Source organism: Phyllobates terribilis, unplaced genomic scaffold, assembly GCF_046119375.1.
Source record: "Phyllobates terribilis strain yellow unplaced genomic scaffold, ASM4611937v1 Scaffold_11__3_contigs__length_659146591, whole genome shotgun sequence".
NCBI lineage: Eukaryota > Metazoa > Chordata > Amphibia > Anura > Dendrobatidae > Phyllobates > Phyllobates terribilis.
In genome coordinates this window covers 283,592,306-283,612,691 of record NW_027362771.1, presented here as the reverse complement: position 1 = coordinate 283,612,691, position 20,386 = coordinate 283,592,306, and the positions used below count along the sequence as shown (strand labels likewise).

At 41.4% G+C, this 20,386-nt stretch overlaps 1 protein-coding gene across 4 annotated transcripts in view; it reads right to left on the bottom strand.

Annotated features, from left to right (window-relative positions):
• Positions 1-20,386, bottom strand: part of USP6NL (USP6 N-terminal like) — a 224,722-nt gene that overhangs the window by 68,414 nt on the left and 135,922 nt on the right. For all 4 annotated transcript variants that reach the window (XM_073652402.1, XM_073652401.1, XM_073652400.1 and 1 more), the window contains 3 exons: positions 16,353-16,435; positions 6,708-6,747; positions 3,887-3,967 (listed from right to left, as the gene is read on the bottom strand). In XM_073652402.1, the coding sequence (XP_073508503.1) occupies positions 3,887-3,925 (39 nt within the window). In that variant the 5' untranslated portion in view covers positions 3,926-3,967; positions 6,708-6,747; positions 16,353-16,435. The remainder of the gene's footprint in view (positions 1-3,886; positions 3,968-6,707; positions 6,748-16,352; positions 16,436-20,386) is intronic.

Genomic DNA, 20,386 nt, shown 5'->3' with positions numbered 1-20,386 from the left:
AGAATGGGACCGGGCCCGCCCCTGGCGATTTAAGTATGCCACTACTACCCTGTTGTCTGAAAAAACTCTTACATGGTGTCCCCGTAGGGTGTTTAGGAATTTTGAGAGAGCGAATTTTACTGCCAGAAGTTCCTTCATGTTGGAAGATACCCCTTCCAAATCCTCTGACCAGACCCCCTGAGCTATTTGGTCGTTTAGGTGAGCCCCCACCCCCTGGGGCTTGCATCTGTAGCTAGGACCTGCGACACGGAGATTGTCCATGGAACACCTCTGGTTAAATTGTCCACCTCTGTCCACCATGTTAGGGAAAGCAAGGTTTTTGATGACAAAATTAGCCGACCTTCTAAGCGCCCTTTTAGTGACTTTTCTGCCCCGGGATTTCCCATTGCAAGTCCCTGGTGTGCAACTGAGCCCAGCAGACCGACGGGATGCAGGCAGTCATGGAACCTAGAAGGGACATTGCTCACCGCAGAGTCATAGAGGGATGGTCTTTCACATGAGATATCCGGGCTATCATATTCTGGATTTTCCCTGCCGGGAGACGGCATTCCTGATTCCTCGAATCTAATAGGATACCTAGATACTTGTACTTGATCCGGCTCCAACCTGGACTTTTTTAGGTTCAGAAGCCAGCCTAAATTCGTCAAGGAACCTATGACCCTTGCTAGATGGTCCTTGCAATGGTTGAACGAGTTGCCTACTAGCAGATCGTCCAGGTACAGGGTGATCAGGATGTTTTGCTCCCTCAGATGGGCCATTACCTCTGCCACTATTTTTGTGAAAACCCTTGGGGCTATCGCTAGACCTTTTAGCGATATCGCTACTCTCAGGAATTTCTTGTAGTCTCTGTGTATGGGGACATGATAATAGGCGTCCTTGAGATCCAGGACAGCCATAAAACAGTCTGGGAACAACAATTTCACTGACTCCATCTTGAAGGATTGCACCTTTAGAAATTTGTTCAATTTTTTCAGGTTTACAATTGTCCTGAATGTCCCGTCTGTTTTTTTCCTGAGGAATAGAGGGGAGTAGAATCCTTCGCCTTCCTCCTGTGCAGGGACTTCCTGAAGGACTGCTTTCCCTATTAGGCCTAGAATCTCTTGTTCTAGTGCTAGTTGTTCTACCCCTGATGACCTCATAGGGGTTATGACGAAGTTCGGACGGGGAATGGAGTGAAACTGGAATTTTAGTCCTGTTTTTATCAGGTCTAAAACCCAAGAACTGTTCGATATTTTTTCCCAGGCTGGAAGGAAATGAAGAAGTCTCCCCCCCACTTGGATCTGACTCTCATTGGGCGGGTTTCCTGTTGTCGCTGGGGGGCCTGTTAAACATAAACCCTTTGGCCTTTTTCCTCCTATCCTCCCACCTATCCTGGTCTTTGGGGGGTTTTCTGCTCATAAATTTCCTGCTCTGAAAGGACTTCCTGTATGAAGTACCGGAGAGGACCAGGAAGCGTTTCTTGTTATCCTCGGCTTTGTCAAGGATATCATCCAGAGTAGATCCGAATAGGAACTCACCCTGGCAAGGAATGGAACACAGCCTAGATTTTGTTTGGTGGTCACCAGGCCAGCATTTAAGCAAGAGGGCACGCCTGGCTGCGTTAGAAAAACTCGCAGCCCTGGCTGCCAGCCTGACCGAATCGGCTGATGCGTCAGCCAAAAAAGCTGCTGCGCCCTTCATTATTGGGATGGAGCCTAGTACGTTATCCCTTGACGTTTTGTTTTTAAGTTGCGCTTCTAGCTGATCTAGCCAGACCATTAAAGATCTGGCTGTGCATGGGACTGCCACTGCGGGTTTTAACCCTCCTCCTGCCGCCTCCCAAGCTCCTTTGAGGAAGGAGTCCGCTTTTTTGTCCATTGGGTCTTTTAGCACCCCCATGTCTTCAAATGGCAGGGAAAATTTTTTAGAGGCTTTAGCTATTGCTAAGTCTAACTTTAGCACCTTCCCCCAGAAGGAGCATACCGGGCCTTCGAAGGGGAATTTTCATTAAGGTGACAACAAGCCCTTCCTTTCCGGCTTTTTCCATTCCCTCTTAATAAGGGAGTGGACTTTATCATTAAGAGGGAAAGATCTCCTTTTCTTTTGTTCCAGGCCACTAAACATCATATCCTGGACTGATTTCTTAGGGCGAGGATCTACCAACCCCATAGTGGACCTAACTGCCTTAATTAAATTATCCGTACCCTCTATAGGGAAATAGCTACGACCCCCACCCTCAGAAGATGACGAGGACGAAGATAAGCAGGACGAATCTGAGTCTACCACCTTCCCGTCCGAACTGCTAGAACCTGATACAGGGGATAGGTTCCTGTTTTTTTTCTCGTTTCTTCCCCCCCCTTCTGCAGGGACTTGAAGGTATCCTCAACCTGGGATTTAATCAGGGATCTGAGCTCTGAGGCGAACTTAGGGGTCTCCTCGCAGATTGTTTGGTCAATGCATGAGTTGCATAGTCTTTTTTGCCATGTGGTGGGCAGATCCTCTGCGCAAAGCGCGCAGGTACTGTGTTTGGACTTGCCCGTACTCTTCCTTCCCTGATGAGAGAAGAAAAAGGGGGGGAGGGGGTCCCAAGTTACAAGTGAGCTTTCACGAAGATCACTTACCGTCCCATTGTAAGAGGGAATACCGGATTTGAAGAGGAACCAGTTCCAGTAGCTGGGTCTTTCCTCGAGGTTGACGCCACGCTGGAGTCCTTGTCGCGTTGCTTAGACCTGCCAGACCGCTCGCTTCCACAGTCACCTTGGCTGTGTTGGCGGTCACTGGGGGTCCTTTCATACGCTTCCCATGTTGTGGAGGTGGTGGTGAGTGGGGGTGCAGGGACTGCACCTCCTGTAGCTCCTGATCGCTCATAGCCAAAAAGGTGCCAGAGTGTGCCAGGAAGCACTTCCCTTGTGCATTCCCGGCAATTTAACCCCTATAGGGCTCCGCCCCCCTCACCTGGCTTGTCCACCTGTGCACCTTCCAGCATGGGGGACGCCCCTGCCCCTCCCCCACCCCCCCCCCCACACACACACACACACACACACGGGAATCCATCCCTCCCCCAACGTTTTCTTTTGCAGGGCATCCCGGTTCCCACGCACGCGTTCAAAAGCGCCGCTCCCAGAGGGCACCGCGGCTCGCGTCAGAGGGAAGGCGTCAGCGCTTCCGCAATGGCCCCCGGAAGCCCAGGTATGCACACCGACCCGGGCCCCGGAATTCCAGGCATAACCACTGACCAGGGCCCTGGAAGCCCAGGTATACTCACCACCTGGGCCCCGATACCACTGGAGTATGCAGAGGCTCCGGTCTTCTCCTGCGCTGTGTCTCCCTGCCACCCTGGAGGCCCACTGACCCCAGCGGTGGTGCTACAGGACACCGCACCAGCCGAGGCAGGGAACCCCCGCTGCCTGAACCGGTCTGGCCGGGCCGGGTAAGTCCATCTTCTTTCTTTTTCCTTTCTTTCTTTCGTCTTTCTGTAGGTCCCCGTCAAGGACAGGAAACCAACTGATGCGGGAGAGAGGTGCCGCTCTATTTATCTGTAGGTTTCCTGTCCTTGAAGGGCAGATCCCCTCTCTCCATGGTGCTGTCATGGGGGAAGGAGAAAATTGCAATAATAATCTTCCCCAATAAATATACACTAGATAGCTGACCCCCATCTCCCCTGACGCCTCCTTACACATGAATGCTAGGCTTTTCATGCGGCTCCTCTGGTAGCGGTTTATCTCCAATAGAACAATCCAATGTCCCGGATTCGTCTTCGTCGGAGAGGCCGCCATACACATTAGATTGATGGCTGATCTGTCAACTTTAGTCTAATATGTATGGTGACCTTTACACTGTCCAAAAATAAATCATGAAATGGGACAGTTTGAAAATAGGACCAGTATAGAAAAGTCCCAGGCATTACCTTTTCTGAGTTCTTGTATTTGTCCCAGCTCTTCAACATTTTCAGCCATTTGGAAGTTCGTTCAATTTCAAGAAACTTTTGCTACAAAAACAAAGAATCGACACAGATATTATCAACTCAATGCCGGACCTTCCAAGTCACATCATGTTCTATAATAACTTATCATAGATTCGCTTATAATATTTAAAGGGAAATCGAGATGAGCATCTTGACTGTATATGGACATTCTTTCTCCATGCTGTACGTCTTCAGTAGTTTAGTGGTTGGTTTCCATTGGCATAACAAATTACATAATTCCTTTTGCTGCAAGTACAGTCCCAGTAAAGAGCCATTCCATTGTGAAGAGCAAAGAGTAGCCATTTCTCACATATCTGCAGTCCTGATGATTCCTTATCAACAGATATAGTGAAGGTTATTAACCACATATGTTTGTAAGTGGGGTATAGGTCTTCCAGTTTGTACAGCAACACTACTTCAATTGATAACTATCTTTACCACCTTGCAATTTTCCATTTTTTTTTTTTCTTTTCATTTTTTGCCTCTTTTTCCCCCCGGAACCATAACATTTTTATTTTTCCATCAATATAACTGTATGGGGGCTTGTTTTTATGCGGGATGAGTTGTACTTTTGAAAGACACCATTGATTTTACCATATAATGTACTGGAAAAAGTGCAGTCAAATTAAAAAAAAAATGTGAAATTCCACAATGGGCCGACGTTTATACGAGATTCACAATGACAGGCAAGGGGGTCTTCTGCAGAACCCCAGCTGTCATGACAACCCATCAGCGCCCCGCAATCACATGACAGCAGTGCCAACTGGCAGCACTTGTGACGCGCTTCTAGCCAGCGTGTGTTAAAGTTAGTAACATTTAGGTGGTAAAAATAAAGTTTCATCTCTGACATGCCACTCTGCATTAATTCCTGAAAAGCATCTGCAAGGTTAATAAAAACTGCTGTCAGGTAGTTTAATATATTAAGGAGTGCTGTTTTTAAAATGGTACCAGTTTAGGGGGTTTCCCAATATATAGGTCCCCCAAAGTCACTTCAACACTGATTAGATCTCTAAAAAAAAAAAAAAAATTTGTACATTTCATTGAAAAAAAATAAAATGAAAAACTGACTGAGGATACATTTTACACTTTCTAACATCTTAACAAAATAAATATTACACTACCAATGCTGCTGATGTAAAGCAGAGATGTGGTAAATGTTTTTTTAAAATGGTATGACTATATGTATTAAAAGGGATAATCATTACCAGTTTAATATTGCTATTTTTTTTTTTTTACAATTTTTATAAAACATATCAACTTAAAATTTACCATTACCAAAATATGTGTCAAAAAATGACAAAATCACAGGGATATGTTGACACATTCCACAGTTATTACCACAAAAAGTGACATGTCAGATTTTAAAAGTTTGGCCTGATCACTAAGGGGTAAAGAAGCGGCATCAGTAAATTTACTTTTCTGTGACCATCCAGTGATACTTAAAAGGAGGTTTCCTCTACTTTAACAGTTATCTCAAAAGGGCACAGTGTGTAATATTGAAATACAAAAAACACCACACACACTAATGATACATTGTAGCGAGAGTGGAGAATCCAAGAAGGTTAGTCTCACTGGTCTTGGATCAGATATGGGGACATAATGTTACTGCTGCAGTCACTTCTGCCACTCAGATGGTATATAAAGACTGCAGTGGTTACGTGACACCCCCTTCAGATAGAAATGCTCCGAGACCGGTGGGAGCACAGTGTGGAGTAGCAGCGCCAATCCAGGAGAGGAGTATAGAATGGTTATTTTCTTCTAAACTCCACCCGGGACAGAGGCGTTTATAAAGCAGACTAAATATAAAAATATGGAGGCCTTCTTTAAGAAATGGAACACTTCTATTCAATACAGGTATTTTTGTTTTGCTCATGAAAAAGAAAATAAATTATATAAAAAATTTAAAAAAACGCACACCTTTTACGTTTCTTACCAAGGGTAGATACTCTTCAGGAGAATCGTACCACACACGAAGCTAACATTGATTAAAGATACAAAGTAACAGAAATGCAGACTTCTGAGAAGTGTCACTATTCCCCATCAGCATTGCCAATCAGAATCATTTCAGGATATTGAATGCTGGATTAAAGGAATTTTACGGTAATTATGACTATAAAGAGCAGCCAGGACACAGCTGTAGTTACCAGATAACCTAGCAGGAAACCTGAGTACATTATCCATTACAGACTGATTGTTCATGCGACTTCCTACATAATACCGTGGTCCCATTAGTATTTGTCATATTACATGGGGAGCACAAGAGACCGTCAGACAGTCTATACAGTATCACTCATTCTTCTCAATGTTACATATACAAGTGGTGTAACTTTCCCAGCACCGGCTCACACTTGGATTTGGTAGAGAAGAAAAAAAAAAAAACTTCATTCACTGAAAACAAAAGAAAAAGACCAAAAACTGATCTCAAAACAGCAACAGAAAATTAAAAAAATAAAAATGTTACCAATACTCTCATGTCCTCAATACACTGACTAGATACTTTGCAAAATATATATATATATATATATATATATATATATATATATATATATATATATATATATATATATATATATATATATATATATATATATATATATATATATATATATATATATATATATATTTATTTTTTTTTTATTTTTTTTTTTTTAATTGGCAAATGCTTATTTGTAGGTATCACAGTCATGGATTCTTTTAGAGAAAATATAAATAAACCCAGATCTTGTGTGATGCCCTAGATGTAAAGCACGTAGTCCATACATACCCGGTCTATTGCTCCATCGTGGATTGGTAGTTCTTCCTCACTGAAAGGGAGAGTAAATGAGAAGAGAATGAATAAGCTGTATGACATGTCCTCATCCAGATAGGGGCAGTATAAGCACAGACATGACTCCTCTCCGCATTCATCCCATCAGACAGCAGGATCACAACCAGAGTGCACAAATAAGCTCCGAGCTGCAGGGGACGTTTCCAAAATTACTGTACCCCTCCCCCACCCTAAAAAGATGCACTTAAAGCATTGTGTTACCAAGACCTTGTCAGTAGATGGTGAATAGAGCGACTAAGAAACTGCTGCCTGTCTTTATGATACATCATAGCTATTCTGTATATAGCTTAGCATTATGAAGCAAATCACATACTTTAGTTCCATAGAACTGCATTAAGACTTTGGTTTTTGATGCGACTTCAAACTGTAGAAATATACAAAGTCCTTGAAGTTCATTATTGCTTTCATGGCATTTCCACAGCATATTAGATAAACTGAATTGAAAATCAGGTCTTCTGAAGATAAACCATATTTGTAATAATTCTGGCAAAGTGATCAGCTAAGTGACGCAGATCCAGTGCCAAAATACCCCAATACTCGGCTGTTATCGCAACGGGGAAACTGCAGCTAACCATATGCGTTTCCCATAAGAATTATGATGCCTTTATATCGATATATTATAGTTATAGGCCAGAGTTTCCCAATAATCGGCCAGTGCAAATCGGCTGCTAATCACCCAAAACAGTTTGTGGAGTGAAACTATTTTTAAGTTGCTTAAAAATCATTGTCGGCAGCAGATCATCCTGTGTAAACAGGACCCACATGTGCACAGGACAGTCGTACTACCGCTCGTTCTGTGCGTTTGGGAAGTGCGGTTAGCTATTAAGCAATCAGCGGTTGTTTAATTGTGCAAGTCGCAAGTGAAAACGCTGCATTGGTCTACACGGACTGGGCTGAGGATTACTGAAGGTAATAACAAATTGCTGATGTAAGAAAGTGGGTTAGATTTTACAAATCTCATTCATGTGGTGCAAAAGTTTCAGAAACAGAAAATGTTCAGTTTTGCAGCATGTCAAAACCTGTTACATATTTTCAAAGTGGATTTTGCATCTTTCAAGCAGGAGTGAAGTGGAAGGTGAATCCGCAGCATAATCTACATCTGATGAGACGTATGGTGACTCTTCATGAACCCTCCCCTAACTGCATAATAAACCAAAATGAAAATCCAAAAGACAAAATTATGGTCTGTAAATACACAATTTGTAGTTATGTGAGCCAAGCATCTTCACTTTTCCAAAGACATTCTTAGCATTGTGGCGCTCACCTCTTGATGTAAACCAGGAACCCAAAAGTTGGGAGGTTCCAGTAATATTTGCATCTCTCTGTTTTGGGTTGCTTGGAAGAGGAAGGCCACAATCCTGTGTTTCTTCTGCATGTGCTCGGAATAATGCATGCTCCTCATCTTCTCACCCACTACATATGGGTCTGTTGACTATGGATCAGGAGAACCATGACTGATTCAGACATTGCTGTCCAAACTCTGTGAATGTCGGAAGTATGAAACCAGCCTTCTTTTGATCTTAGCTAACAGAATATTACACCATGGAATGAAGGGTACAATATGGGGAATACTCTATTGATAATGCCCATTGATAGTAAGCATGAAAATACTAAAGGTTTGAAAAGGAAGGTTGTAAAGACTCAAATGTGAACCACTATTACAATACAAACCTTACAAAAATAAACAGAAAAGCTGTACAAATTTTAATATCAATCCCTACAAACAAGATCCAGCAGCATGACCTTACTTTATAGAAATACAACAGTCTTGTGGCCACAATCCACAATCCCTGGTCCAGCTCAATAAACCAACTGGCAGCCTTAAGTGACCACCGATCAGCTACATGTTGGCTGATCATTGGTAGTTTATTAGCTTTTTAGACAGACCACATTTAATATGTGCACTGCTTGATCAGTAATAGATCGCTCTGCACACACAGGCTGTCATTGTTCTCGGCAGCACAGGGACTGTTTTCACAGGACAATGTGCTGCCGAGAAGGAGCTTAAGGAAACCAAACCATCAGGTCATCCAACAAACAAGTGTTTTGCTTTATTGTCAGGTGATTGGCAGTCTCTTTAGACAGCACAATTATAGGGAAATGAGCGTTCCTAGGAGCACTGGTTCACAATAATTGTGTAAAAGACTGAGGGTGCTTTGGTCCAAAATCCAGGGAAACAATCTATTAATAAGAACACAGTTCGAAACGCGTCAGATACCATGCCGTTTAGGGCATTTTTTAACATGCACTCTTTTTAATCATGTTTAAATAAATTTCAAGTTTTTAATTATTTCCCTGGATTTTGTGCCGGATAATCTCTTTCCTGCCATTGATCCACCCTGATGCCAACCCAGGCTCTCAATCCCTGCCCGTCCCGAGGAATTCTACTTCATATGGTGAGCTGGATGAACTTTTCATTTTTATATACTGAGGGTGCTTTGCTGCAATCAGCTCACAGCATGGTGCCCTGCCATCAATAGGATGCGCATGCAAAAAAAAAAAAACTGTAATACACACACCTTTTCCATGGCCTCAAAAGGTGGCCATAAACTAGAAAAGTGTCAGCCATTTATATCTAAAAATTCAAATCATTTAAATTGGTTTATCGCAAGTAAAAAAGAAAAACTAGTTACCACACAATGAATACAAAAAAACAAAATGAAAAAAAAATTTAAAAAGGAGTGCGAAATTGCATTTTTTTTCTTCCCAATTGGAGTTTTTCACCATTTTTCAGGATACAGTATGGTTTTAAAAAAAAAAAAGTTATGGCTCTTGGAAGAAGGGGAAAGAAAATGTAAAAAAAACACCGAAAAGTAGTTGCAAAGGCGAAGGGTTAATAAGGCTCATTGGCAAGATGGCTTGCAGTATGGTATACACTAATTAGTGACCACCAGCATATTCTACCGATTCTGCTCCGTGGACTCTTCATATTCTGATAAAAATGTGGGATCTACTCTCCTGCCGCCTCAATACTTTATTGAAAGCCACTCAGTCCCTCAGATTAGCATATAAATCACGGGAAGTAATAGCTGACTGGATACCAGGAAATATATTAGAAAGCGAATACAGAGTGTAAAAGGTTATTCGGGCCGTTCTACATATACATCCTTCTAGAACACAGGATAAACAAAAACAATTCGGGGTTTTAAAAAAATATATATATATATATATATATATATATATATATATATATATATATATATATATATATATATATATATATATATATATATATATATATATATATATATATATATATATATATACATACATACATACATACATACATACATACATACATACATACATACATACATACATACATACACACACACACATATACATACAACATATAAATGTGTAACTAATTACTAATGTCTTCCTTGGACTATATTTTAATCTTTCCCAGGCTAGTTTATATGACTTATTTCTTATAAAGGATAGTAAAACTGACCCTGTAGACACATAACCCACTTAATTTACATTGAAATGGGTAATAAATAATATGCGAGACTAGCTTTAATTTGTAGCTCCAACATTTTTATGTGCGCTTCGGGCAACAGTCTGAAATGACAAATCGCTTAAACATAAAAGTCTAAAAATGGCCGCTCAAAATAAGATAATTCAGGAGAACATGAAGCATCTGAAGAAAGGGCTCGGGAATTTAAAGTGGGCTGAATATAAGATCTGAATGGCTTCTGTAAATGTACTTAAAGCATAAGGATATAGTACTCAGGAGGTAGAGAAGATACTAAACTGGTAATCTCAGCTTAGAAGTGGGCAGGTTAAAACCAGAATGGGGACATCTATACAGCTAGGTTTTTCCAAAACATGTCACATGCCTTACTGATAACCAGCCTAGAGCGAGAGAGTCCTGGTCTGAAACATTTCCTATAGAAAGAACTAAAAGTTTCCAAACTATAGGAAGCATCAGCCAAATGGAGGTCATTTATGACAAAGGATCCTTAAGGGCCTAATGGACACAACTGCAGAGGCACACAGACCGAGATACAAGAATACTGCTGGGGAACTGTCACTTCCATGAGCTGCTGGATTCTACCATAGAAGCTTTGAATTTATTAATCGAGCTAAATCATGCACTAAACATGTTACACTGACATAGCCATTAGGACAAATTGGAATAGGGCCATTAAATGAGAATGTTTATTGATATTGACCAGCCTTATGGTTTGATACACATTAGCCATCTGGGTCAGATTTACAATCTAATATTTTTTAAGTACCTACAGTGGCTTGCGAAAGTATCCCCCCCCCCCCCCCTTGACTTTTTACCAATTTTGTTACATTACAACCAGTGATTGAATATTTTTGCAATCATATTTGTGTGTGATGCATCAGTACTAAATAGTCTAAGTTGGTGGAGTTAGAAAAATATAGGCATAAATTTAATTTATGGGATTAAATAACTAAAAATTAGCATGTGCATATGCATTCACCCATTTTGCTATGAAGCCCCTAAAAATTGATGGTGCAATCAATTACCTTCATAAGTCACATGCTGAAAAAGGAAGTCCACCTATGTGCAGTCAAAGTGTCACGTTGTCTGTCAGTATATACACACCTTTTCTGAAAGGTCACAGAGGCTGCAACACCATTAAGCAAGAGGCACCACTAACCAAAGAACACCATGAAGACCAAGGAGGTCTCCAAACAAGTCAGGGACAAAGTTGTTGAGAAGCACAAAAAAAAAAAACACAATCTCTGATGATCCCCTGGAGCACCATCAAATGGAAAGAACATGGTACCACATCAAACCTGCCAAGAGAGGATCACCCACCAAAACGCTCAACCCAGGCAATGAGGTCATTAATCAGAGAGGCAGTACAGAGACCAAAAGGTAACCCTGAAGGAGCAGCAGAGTTCCCAAGCAGAAGTATCTGTCCATATGACCACAATAAGCCGTACACTTCATAGGAGGTGGCTTTTATGGAAGAGTGGGCAGAAAAAAGCCTTTAGGTACAATCTAAAATTGTAAGGCTCGTTTTGAGCTTGCCAAAAGACATATGGGAGACTCCCCAAATGTATGGGGGAATGTGCTGTGGTCCATTGAACTTTTTAGCCAACAAAGTAAACGCTATGTCTGGTGCAAAAACACAGCTCATCACCCCAAGAACACCATCCCCACAGTGAAACATGGAGGTGGCAGCATCATGCTGTGGGGATGTTTTTTGGTATCAGGGACAGGGAAAATGGTCAGAGTCTAGGGGAAGATGGATCATGCGAAATACAGGGATATTCTTGAGCAAAACCAGTGTCAGTCTTTCAGTGATTTGAGACTGGGACAGAGGTTCACCTTCCAACAAGACAATGACCCAAAGCAAACTGCTAAAGCAACACTTGAGTGGTTTAAGGGGCAACTTGTAAATGTTTTGGAGTGGCCTAGTCAAAGCCTTAATCCAATTGAGAATCTGTGGTCAAAATTGAAGGTTGGTTTCCTCTGGTGAACAGCATCAAAATTGAAGGAGCTTAAGCCGTTTTGCCTTGAGAAATGAGCAAGAATCCCAGTGACAAGATGTGGAAAGCTCATAGAGACTTATCCAAAAGGGACTTGCAGCTGTAATTGCCTCAAAAGGAGGCCCTACAAAGTCCTGACTTTAGAGGGGGTGAATAGTTATGCACACTGAAGTTTTCAGTTATTATATCCTATTTGTTGTTTGCTTCACAAAAAGAACACCAAATGTTCACAGCTGTAGGCATGTCCTTTACATGAACTGATGCAAACCTTAAAAAAAAAAAAAAAATGAAATTTCAGGTTGTGAGGTAGCAAAACAAAGAAAATGCCAAGGGGGGTGAATACCTTCTCAAGCCACTGTGTACTTGGATAGTGTGATCGGAAGCAAATGCCAACGATAGACATGCTATTTAAAACAGCACGATGGCTCAGCGGCTAGCCAAGGACAACATTTGAAAGGAGTTTGTATGGGTTTCCTCCAGGTACTCCAGTTTCCTCCCACACTCCAAAAACATACTGATAGGGAATTCAGATTGTGGGCCCCAATGGGGACAGTGATGATGTCTGTAACGTGCTGTGGATTTAATGCTGCCATATAACTAAGATAATCATCCACCTCCCAGACTTCCACATAAACACCTAGACCTGATATCTGCCCTAAAATAGAATGCTTGGTTCATCGAACACGAGCATGCAAGCTCGCCAGGGCAATAAACTGGAGGTAACTCTAGGGTAAACAAGCATGCTGGATTTTCAGAGCACTCATACAAAAGTTTATTTTTCCTGAAGGCAGATCTGCCTCCTTACACGTTAGAATCTTGGCCAATCTTGCCGAAATTGTTGGATTTGGATAAAACCTATGGTGTGTGGCCAGCAATGAGACAGTGAACTAAATGAATGGCCAGCAATGAAACAGTGACTTCTCAAGGACAAAAAAGAACTGTTGGAAAGTTATGAAAAGCTTATATAGCAGTGAATTTTTATTTTCTGGTTATTGAAAGCACAAAAAAAAAACTATAAAAAAAATATAAAATATATATATACACACACACACACAATTACGGTAATAACACTAAAATCAAAATAAGGTCTGTTAAACACATGGAATTACAGATTAAATATATACACTGCTCAAAAAAAATAAAGGTAACACTTAAACAACAGGATATAACTACAAGTAAATCAAACTTCTGTGAAATCAAACTGTCCACTTAGGAAGCAACACTGATTGACAATCAATTTCACATGCTGTTGTGCAAATGGAATAGACAATAGATGGAAATTATTGGCAATTATCAAGGCACCCTCAATAAAGGAGTGTTTCTGCAGGTGGGGACAACAGACCACATCTCAGTACTAATGCTTTCTGGCTGATGTTTTGGTCACTTTTGAATGTTGGTTGTGCTTTCACATTCGTGGTAGCATGAAACGGACTCTACAACCCACAGAAGTTGCTCAGGTAGTTCAGCTCATCCAGAATGACACATCAATGCAAGCTGTGGCAAGAAGGTTTGCTGTGTGTCAGCATAGTGTCCAGAGGCTGGAGGCGCTACCAGGAGACAGGCCAGTACACCAGGAGACGTGGAGGGGGCCGTAGGAGGGCAACAACCCAGCAGCAGGACCGCTACCTCCGCCTTTGTGCAAGGAGGAACAGGAGGAGCACTGCCAGAGCCCTTCAAAATGACCTCCAGCAGGCCATAAATGTGCATGTGTCTGCACAAATGGTTAGAAACCGACTCCATGAGGGTGGTATGATGGACTGAAGTCCACAGATGGGGTTTGTGCTCACAGCCCAACACTGTGCAGGACGCTTGGCATTTGCCACAGAACACCAGTATTGGCAAAGTCGCCACTGGCGCCCTGTGCTCTTCACAGATGAAAGCAGGTTCACACTGAGCACATGTGACAGACATGACAGAGTCTGGAGACGCCGTGGAGAGCGATCTGCTGCCTGCAACATCCTTCAGCATGTCAAGTTTGGCAGTGGGTCAGTAATGGTGTGGGGTGACATTTCTTTGGGGGGCTGCACAGCCTCCATGTGTTCGCCAGATCCTCAGACCCCTTGTGAGACCATATGCTGGTGCGGTTGGCCCTGGGTTCCTCCTAATGCAGGACAATGCCAGACCTCATGTGGCTGGAATGTGTGTCAGCAGTTCCTGCAAGATGAAGGCATTGAAGCTATGGTCTGGCCCGCCCGTTCCCCAGACCTGAATACGATTGAGCACATCTGGGACATCATGTCTCGCTCCATCCACCAACGTCACGTTGCACCACAGACTGTCCAGGAGTTGGCAGATGCTTTAGTCCAGGTCTGGGAGGAGATCCCACAGGAGATTATCCGCAACCTCAACAGGAGCAAGCCCAGGCGTTGTAGGGAGGTCATACAGGCACGTGGAGGCCACACACAATACTGAGCCTCATTTTGACTTGTTTTAAGGACATTACATCAAAGTTGGATCAGCCTGTAGTGTGTTTTTCCACTTTAATTTTGGGGGTGACTCCAAATCCAGGCCTCCATTGGTTAATAAATTTGATTTCCATTGATGATTTTTGTGTGATTTTGTTGTCAGCACATTCAACTTTGTACAGAACAAAGTATTCAATGAGAATATTTCATTCATTCAGATCTAGGATGTGTTATTTGAGTGTTCCCTTTATTTTTTTGAGCAGTATTTTATACTTATGACCACATTATAGGGGTTACACATCGATGAGAAAACAAAGTATAAATACCATAATCATGGTGAAACTCCTTAAGTTTCCCAACCTGATTGTTCTTAGTAAAGTTGGTATTGTATTTCAGAAGGATTCCCATTATAACACTGCAGCCATGGTTGTCTTCCAAATATGGGGCAGGACTTGTAGTTCACTAGGCAAGATGGTAGTACAAGTCCACTCCTGCCTTGTCTTATCTCCACCCCCACGTCTCAAGCTCATGCGCTGTGCATTAATGTGTGAACCAATCACATGACCGGAGGGGGCTGTCAAAACTAATCTATTCAGCCCCTTCCAGTCATGTAAAGAAGAACGGCCTGACACAAGGACACACCATCATCATGGAGCTGGAGAACACAGAACTTCCTATATTCAGGTGACGGCAAAGTCTAGCAGCACAAGATGCCCGCTTTCTACTTTGAAATAAAAGAATGTACAAATATGTTAAACAGTGACCATAATTAAATGTATTTTTCCCCATCTCTGGAAGACCCCTTTAAACTAAATCTTATAAAGAAAGATTGTTTAATACAAGGGGTTTAACCCAAAATAGAAAATTAAAGGGAAATTTTTAGAATAATCTCCTATGTGTAATCAGCAGGGTCCTGCTCCCAAGGACCCCTATAGGAGAATGGTGTTTGTATGCACCTGCATTACACTTAGCAATATCCATGTGTGCTGCAGTACCAGACACATGCAAGACATCGTTGTGGAGTCGGTAATGCAATGATGGCCTGTAAGTGTTTACACTGTAGGAAAAGTATTACTACTCAAACTATGTCTGAGCAGATTCTCAGGAGGTAGTAATGTTAGACTGACACAAGCAAGTACTAGGGAACAGTGATTAGACACCAAGGACTTGAACTTTTACAACACGAGAGCCCATTTGTCACCTGACAAGCCGAATGAAAGGTGCACTGTGATAGCGAATAGTGGCCTTCATAGTGAAAAACACCTATAAGTAACATAGTACACATCTGTAAAGGGAGAATACTGATATATATGTTAGCGGACAATACGTTACTGACACTTTCAGAATGACCAGTGCCAAACGTTCAGCTCTATCCCTGGTAAAAAACGCTTCAGCTTCTTCTAAACCTTAACCAAACAGCATCAAGTTCTTAGAAACAAGAAGGTAGGGAGGGGTGTAAGAAAAGAGAATGAAAATAAAAGCGTAAATGAAGCCGTTCATCTTCATTTTACGCTCTGAATGAATCACTGGTGTTCCCCAGACTCCCATAATTTCATTTTAAAAAGACACACATTAAAGTTTAATAACTGGAAATCGGCATGCAAGCACAAACTCAATCACGCAAGAACTCCGCAATAAAGGTTATTAAAATGCCCACAATATCTGTCACCCCTTACAGTCTACCCTAGGAAAAAACACTTACTGGAGAAAGCCAAATCTGTCGGTGACCTTGTAAACAAGATAATCCGCGTCCTCCCAAGGCTCAATCTTTGCACCTTCTCGGCCCTGTTAATGGAAAGCAGAGTCATTCTCAGATCAGTGCGACATGTATATAAAATTCTGGAAGATTAGCACAGTACCCAATATTTTAGTGAAAATCTACATGAGTTTTGTTCACGCATTTTTAGCTCTAGGGAAACAAATCTCTTGGGTAAAGAATAGGTCCATAGCTGCGCATAGGCATTAAATTGTGGATCTGTACCACACCGCTACATGATATGGATGTGCGCATTAGAGAAGAAAGCAGCCATAAACAGTCTATAGTATTAGGGAAGGAACAAGATTTTCATCATTTTAACTCTTACAAAACGGAATTTAAAGCAAAAGCCATCAAGATGCGATTAAAATGCAGAGTTTCAGCTTTAATGAAAGATATTTATAAAATTTCTAAAATATAAATTTGGTAAACATAGCCATGTTTCCAGTTAGCCTTGTCATTTTCACATGATTAAAAGTAATGTCTTCGGTGGTATGATGAGCCATTTCATGACAGTTGTTGCGCGTTATCGCCTTAAAATTTAATAATAGGTCAGGATTTAAAGGTGTTGTTCAATGATGAATACATTTCAGGCATGAATTACTTCTAAAAAAAAGTAATCCATGCTACAGAAGTCACAGAATCACTGACTGGATATTTCCCTGTGATGCACCATTTCAGCCACCTGACCACAGCAGCGGAGCTTTGTAAGCGATAACTTATCTAGATGTCAACCACCAGAGTTGGCCAACACTGGAAACAAAGGGTGACAGAAGAGGTTTCCCCCTATATCAGAAAACCCACACAAGTGATAACATTTTATAAACAATCCCCCATCAAAATATTCAAATCCGCAATCCGATACTTCACGAGAATTCATGCAATGTGGAATGACTGCAATAGCCATGTCACGATAGCAGAGCTCCGTGACCATTTTGGACCCACAGGTGATACAAACGTTTATCTACAAATTGGGTGTGAAAATGAAACTAGTTTTTCCCCACCAAAATGTTGCTTTATCCCCATAGTTTTCATTTACACAAAACGGTATTAGGAGTGAGAGTGCGACAATACCAAATATGTGGTTGAAAACTACTGTTTAGACGCATGGTAACGCTCAACGTTATTTGGCTTTTGAAGTGCACATTTGGCTACAATAGTTTGCAGGTGCCACTTGCAGAACCTCCAAAGTACTAGAAAACCTCCAAAAGTGTCACCATTTTAGAAACTAAACCCATCAAGAAATTCATCAAGTGTTAAGCATCTTGAACCCACAAGATTTTTTTTAATGCTGGGACACAGAAACGAAAAAAACTATGTTTTATGCTAAAACAGTGCTATAGCCCTTCACTTTCGAAAATATGAGAAAAATGGATTGAAAAATATGTTACACAATTTCTCTTGAACACGACAATGCCAAATATGTGGATGTAAGTTACTGTTTGTGCACTTGGAAGGGAGAAAACGCCATTGGGGTTTTGGAGCTCAAATTTGGCAGGAATAGTTTGTAGGTTTTCTGCAGTTCTGTCACCTCAGGGACACTGCAAATTACGTAAGATTACCTCCATTTGGGAAACAACCCACAGGAAATTTAGGTAGCGGAGACCATTTTTTATCCCACAGATGTTTCATCAATTTCTTTACAAATGGGGCTGTGTGAAAATAAAATAACTTACATTTCTTACAATAACATTTAGGTTTCATCTTTACAAGGGCTAGTAGAAAAAAAAAAAAGTACCCCGTAAATTATTATATAATTTCTCCCAAGTTTTACAATATCCTATATGTAGCCATATACTGCTGTCTGGGCACATTGAAGGGCTCCGAAGAGAAGGAGAGAACGCCACTGGACTTTTGGGGAGCAGCTTTTCCTGGAGAAGGTTGTGAGCGCTATTTACAAAGCCTGTGAGGTGCCTAAACAACAGAAATTCCCAAAAAGTGAACACTGAAGTAGGTCACCAAGAGGTGGCTTTAATCTATCACAACAGTGACATTAGCTAAAACTGGACATTCTTCAAAAATTGACGAAGACAAGAAAATTTGTACAGGAAGCTGCCCAGAGGACTACAGAAATATTAAAGGCGCCCCAGGAATTTCTGGCAATTGCTTATTGTATACTGCATGTGACAACTATCTCCTGTATTCTTCATATGTTTGGCCTGTGGTGTAGGGCAGTGTTCCCCAACTCCAGTCCTCAAAGCCCACCAACAGATCATGTTTTAAGGATTTCCTTAGCATAGCATAGGTGATGGAATTATTGCATGTGCAGGTGATGTAATTATCACCTGTGCAATACTAAGGAAATCCTGAAAACCTGACCTGTTGGTAGGCCTTGACGACTGAAGTTTGGGAACCCTGGTGTAGGGTGGAAACACAGAAGCCTTTTCTTACAGAAAAAAACCCACTAAAAGCCAGGCTATGTTTTGCCAAAACCTACATCAAGTCTAAGAGCATGGAGGTTATCGTCTGATGAGAGTAAGGTTGAACTTATTAAGCCATAATTCTAAAGGGAAAAGAATATCTGGCACAAAGCCAACACCATGCATCATCAAAAGAATACCATACCCACAGTAAAGCATGGAAGAGGCAGGGTAGGGGCAGAATTATTGCATTAGGGATGATTTTTGGCAGCTGGAACTAGGGCTTAATATGCAAATTGCCTCTTCAGAGAAAAAAAAAAAAAAAAAAAGAGGACTTGAAGAGGCGCTATAGAGTTCAAGTCCTCTTTTTCTCTTAAGAGGCAATTTGCATATTACATTTCCCAGAGGAGCATTGCAAGGCAAATAAGCCTCCTTACCTTGGCATGCCAGAGCCAGTGTCACTCTCCACAAGGAGAAACGTTACCCCTTAGACCTCAGTCAGTGCCTCTCATCTAGCCAAATCAGTTCTCATACTTTGCACTGACGAGGGACAACAGTCCAAAACACCGTGTCTGCAAATTAGGATAAAGCCAAATCAGAATCTCAAGTCATATTGCACGACTCGTTAAAGGGTTGATTGTGACTTGTAGGATTGCGGCTTCCAATAGGTGGCGCTATAGAGTACAAGTCCTCTTTTTCTCTGAAGAGGCAATTTGCATATTTATGTGCAGTACAATGAGATGTTAATGCAGGTGGAAGCAATCATTAAGCTGAAAACTAATGTAGCCAAGAGAAATCCAGGAATTTTTAGGATTGGCCAAATTAACAATTTGGCACACTCTGTAAAAGATGGAATGCAAAGACCTGGAAATGCACAGAAGAAAAAATAAACAAAAACGCCCTCACAATGTCAAATTAAGATTTAGAACAGTCTTTAGGAGGTGGGTGTATCACTGCGAAAGCCTTCGTGAATATAAATCCAGAGAGTTTATCTAAAGACGCACACTGCTAGGAACACTCACTCATGTCTGTAAAGCGCTGCGGAATATGTTGGAGCTATATAAAAATAAAGATTATTATAAAGAAAGAGGCCAGATTAGACTTTCAGCGAGAAAAGAACAATCTTTAAAAGCTGCGCAGCTCTGGATTGTATAGGCAGATGAAACCAAGAGGAACTTGTACCAGAATGATGGGGAGAGAACAGTATGAAGAAGGAAAGGAAGAGCTCGTGATCTGAAGAAAATCACATCTTATGTCATGTGTGGACAATGTATGGAACCCTTCTGCGGATATCAGACAAATGTTTCATAACAGATATGGCAGTAATTCCACATAGTGAGCACAGATAATGATATAATGATTCAATATATACAGCAAAAGCAACCCCATATCATCCTATGGTAAAGTAATGGGATATTCTTCAATGGATGAGCCAGTCACCTGACCTTGTAGGCATTTGATATTATGTTAAAAGGATAGGTCTTTAATATCAAAGTGGTGAAAAAACCCATTAAGCCTGATTAAAACAAAACTGAAGTTTGTGTTCCAGACTTCAGGGAACAGTTGACTGCATAGAATTAGCATGAAGTAGTAAAACCATTGCTTATATTTAAAATGTTG